The sequence below is a fragment of the Triticum urartu genome, chromosome 3A (assembly GCF_056163025.1).
Source record: "Triticum urartu cultivar PI428250 chromosome 3A, HENAU_Tu73, whole genome shotgun sequence".
NCBI lineage: Eukaryota > Viridiplantae > Streptophyta > Magnoliopsida > Poales > Poaceae > Triticum > Triticum urartu.
The window spans coordinates 669,336,237-669,340,647 of NC_141875.1; the positions used below are offsets into that span (position 1 = coordinate 669,336,237).

The 4,411-nt window shown below is 43.4% G+C and overlaps 1 protein-coding gene across 1 annotated transcript; it reads left to right on the top strand.

The window, feature by feature from the left end:
* The first annotated feature begins 1,554 nt into the window (after positions 1–1,554).
* LOC147981311 (uncharacterized) lies at positions 1,555–2,444 on the top strand. The gene is made up of 3 exons (XM_087515931.1): positions 1,555–1,732; positions 1,810–1,997; positions 2,118–2,444. Exons 1-3 carry the CDS (start codon positions 1,555–1,557, stop codon positions 2,442–2,444), a joined length of 693 nt encoding a protein of 230 aa, XP_087372057.1.
* The last annotated feature ends 1,967 nt before the right edge of the window (positions 2,445–4,411 follow it).

Here is a 4,411-nt window from a genome sequence, read left to right on the forward strand (position 1 = left end):
CATTCACTACAATAAAGGAATTATGCAATTTAATGGATAAATCTTCCAAGAAATGGCAAAATTCCAGTTCAAACTTTGAAAGCTATACATCTTTGACAACATCATCTAATTCCAACAAAGAGACCCAGACATTCAGTAGCATGACAACAGGCCTGTGCCATATTGTTAGAAAAAAATGGATCCAGATATTCAGTAGCACGACAAAGCAAGAGGAAATCCAAATACAGATGTTGAAACACATATAATGAGCAGTGACCAGAATTCCATTTAGATATAAAATACACTAATAATTGTTCAACAAGACGATCAGAATAGCCATAATTAAAATAGTAGGCTGTTACAACTGCATGGGCTGCTAACTGCCATAAATATATACAAGTACACAAGCAAAAGCTCAGTCTAAGTTAACTGCACTAGTTAGCACTTGAGTGTGCTCAAGCGGCTACAGAATGTCAGAAACAATCACAACTTCATAAATGTCTACCCAATGCACTGTTGCCCAAATTCAAGGCCTAACTCTGGTATCATCAGAAACATGGACTCTTATGAAGCTGCAGTAAGCAAGACATTTAGTGTCTATCAGCCGATGACTGAGAACAAGGGACCATATGGACAAAATGGAGTCTTGTCGCCGCAACCAGGCCATTCAACTTCACAATCAGATCCATGATTATGTATAAACCGCACCTCCATAGAATCCATGTCGTATGACATTAGTGTCTTTTCATCTCCATGGACTATAAAAATCAAATTGTGTTCTGGATGGATTGAAATAACCATATAATCATCTACACACACATGATACTCTATTCCGAACAACTACAAGTGACTGACATTGTGCTTCAACTTCAAGGTCCATTTTCCTCTACCGTAGTCCTCCAGAACCCAGAACGAGAGCTCAGAACCATCAGAATAAGAAAAAAATAGTATTTGCAAAATACAACAATCCCTGTGATGGAAATATACCATTGTCATCGCCAGCTTCATAGTCTGCCCAAGGTTTATAAAAATACAGCAAATTATGTCCGTCCTTCGAGGTCAGTGTTGGAACTAAACCCGACTTCATGCCCCTGCTGGCCGGTGTGTGCACGGGACGTGTACATATCCGATTACAAGTTGAAGCGTATACTGAGTAGGACTAGATTAGTTGACCGAGTAGGTTAGCTAGTTAATATAAATACTCAGGTATCCCTGTACTTTTGGATCGAGACGAAAAGCAATAAAAAGGAAAAACAAGAACGACACGTTCCTGTGGCTATCCAAATATATTTGTACGTGCGTGTGTTTGTTTCCGGCCGGCTGGCCGCCGAGTACGTACGTCTGATTTTGGTGTTGTCTTCGGAAAGATCGATCAGGAGCAGACTAGCTAGTACAAGCTAGCTTTGCACTATGGTGTATCTCGGCGTAAAGCACTTCGTCAAGTTCGTCAGCGAGCTTCGTCTGTCATTGTCGTTCGTCGTCGGTTGTATTGCCCGTCGCCGGAAGTATTCGGCGTCGGGACTGGGCCAACAATTATTATCTAGAGCAAGGTTGATCTTCTAGTAACGGAAGATCATGTCGGATGACGAGAAAAACAAGCAGCTGGCGGAGTACTCCGGTGTGGCTAAAGTAATTGCTGCTCCGGTGAGATTGGAGTATCCACGATTCGACCGTGGAAACTTCGTGGTGTGGGCGACCATGATGGAGTGGGCGCTCGAAGCCAATGAGCTCTGGGAAGCCGTCGACCCCGGCGGTACGAGTACCTGAAGGGTGGTGCCTTGTATCGGAAGGATCGACGGGCTATCACGGCCATCTGCTCGGTGATGCCAGTGGACGTGCAGCATCATCTAATCTCAAAGACATCAGCGAAGGAGGCGTGGGACACACTCAAGACATTGCATCTAGGGCACTCGCGTGTGCGCAAGGCGAACTTGCAAACTTTGTTGAAAAGTTACGAGAATCTGAGGATGGGAGAAGATGAGACGGTGGACGTCTTCGCAGCGAGGGTTGCTTCGATGGTAAACGGGATTTGTGGTCTTGGAGAGAAGTTAGAGGACATCTCCGTGGTCCGGCGTTTTCTACGTGCCGCTCCACCACGCTAGATTGTATTAGCGATCGAGCAATGTGTTGATCTCAAGACTCTCACTTTGGATGATCTGGTTGGTCGTTTCAAGGCCCGTGACAAGCGGATGAAACTGAGTTATGGTGATGCAAAACAGGATGAGTACCTGATGCTAACGCGTGCTCAGTGGCAGGCAATGGTTTTCAAGGAGAACAATTTCGACAAGGCGTCCGGTAGCGGCGGAAAGTACCGTCTCGCAAAGGACACCGACGAACAGTCGGAGAAGCCAAAGAAGAAAAGGTTTGGCAAGAGGAAGATCCGTTGCCACAACTATAATTTGCTCGGGCACTTCAAATCGGAGTGCAAGAATCCCCCAAAGGAGAAGGCGCTCATGCCCGGTTAGATGACCAAAGTGACATGATGTTGATGTGTGAACTCTTGGACGAGGAGGATCCAGTTCTTCAAGCGTCGGCTAAAGAAATTGTCGCGCTCCGTGAAGAAAATGTTCACTCTCAAGATCATGGTTCGGAAACTCATGCCGATGCTATGGACGCAGGGGGTGATTCCAAAATTTATGTCGATGTTACGGGCATAAGTGCTAACTTTGCTGGAGCGGAAGCAGCGATTGCCGCGTGTGCTCGACCATGGAGAAGCAGTCTTCAAGCGATGCGTCTAGACAAAGCAAAGCCAAACATGGCCCTGGAAGTCTACAAAGAAGCAATGCGTATAGACGATGTGTTGCAACTCAGGGTGGACATGGTCCGAGCCGGTCCGGTCCCGGTCCGAGCCGTTGATTGGACCGGCCGCCGGCGGTCCGGTCCGGACCGGACCGAGCAGGGCAGCGGTCCTGATCTCAGGGACCGGACCGGCGGACGTGAAGCTCGGTGCGGACCGGCGGTCCTCACGGTCCCGGCGACGTCCAGTCACTGACATATGGGCCCAGGATGTCGGACAGGTGGTCGGAGAAGCAGCACTGCAGCCAGAGTCAGAGAAGACGTACCTGATGGCGGTGCGGCGCCGTGGCGGCGTGAGGGAGGGGCACAAGAGAGAGAGGGATTAGCACGGCCGCGCGGGGTATAGGCGGAGCAGCCGCGCGAGGGAGCGGGGTGCGAGGCAGGGGCGTGGCGGCGCTGGGGAGAGGAAGGCAAGGGAAAGGGGGGCGGCACGACGACTAAGTTTTTTTACCGAAGCGGGTACCTACCGGTCAAGCATCCACCGTTGGTGTCATTTTAGAGATTTGTGCCCTTATTTTGTTTATCAGATAGATGAATGGTAATACATGAATACATGTACTTGCGTCAGACTGACAGAGTCAGCTTTTACAGAGAAGAGAGAGGGGACTGGAGAGAACTTTGCATGCATGCATTCTCTCACCCCATGCACTGGACATGCATTTTTTTCATCCTCATATTTCTAAGGATTCATATCTTTTGAACCAAATGTTCATTACTGAAATTTCTTATATATTTGAATTCGTGGGGTGAAGACCTTCAAAACAAGATCAATTTTGAATATATTTGAACTATCTTTTTCATATATATTTCAATTACATATGAAATTAGTTTCATAAAACATTTGAAACAACCAATTTCACATATTTTAAACAACCTATTTCACTATTTTTCAAACACAAGATTAAGCAAATTGACAAACATACCGAAATATGTTTCATATATTTGAGAAATACATGTTTCATAAACATTGAGTGAAATATTTAGACAACAACTTAGACGTGTTTGAAATAATCAATTTCACATATTTCAAATAACCTATGTCGCATATTTCACTATTTTTATATTTCAATTTTCTTTTAAATTGCTTTTATAAAACATAAAATTGATCTGCTATTTCATTAAAGTGTTTTGGACTGTTTCGCTAATATCAGTTAAAAACCATTTCACTCATTTCAAAAATCGATTTCACACATTTCATAAGACATATTATTCTCATTTGCAAATATCAATTTCACTGCAAATTTATGAAATATATTGAAATGTATTCCGCTCATTAAAACTATCAGTTTCAAGCACCGGAAAATTAGTTTCACAACAAAAATTGGTTTTATTTCTCTTTTATTCAAATAACTTATTTCACTCATTTCAGAAAACACACTACACTCATTTACAAAATATATATTTCACCAATTTCACTAGTTTCGGGAAACACATAACATTCATTTTCATAAACATATTACACTCATTTCACTAGTTTCCAAAATAATTATTTAACAAATTTGAAACAATGCATTTCACTTGGAAAACCGATTTCACTCATTTCGAGAACTGGTTTCAATCATTTTGAAAATTGTAATTTGAAATGAGTGAAATTAATATTTTGACATGATTGAAATAGTAAAAATTAAACTAGTTT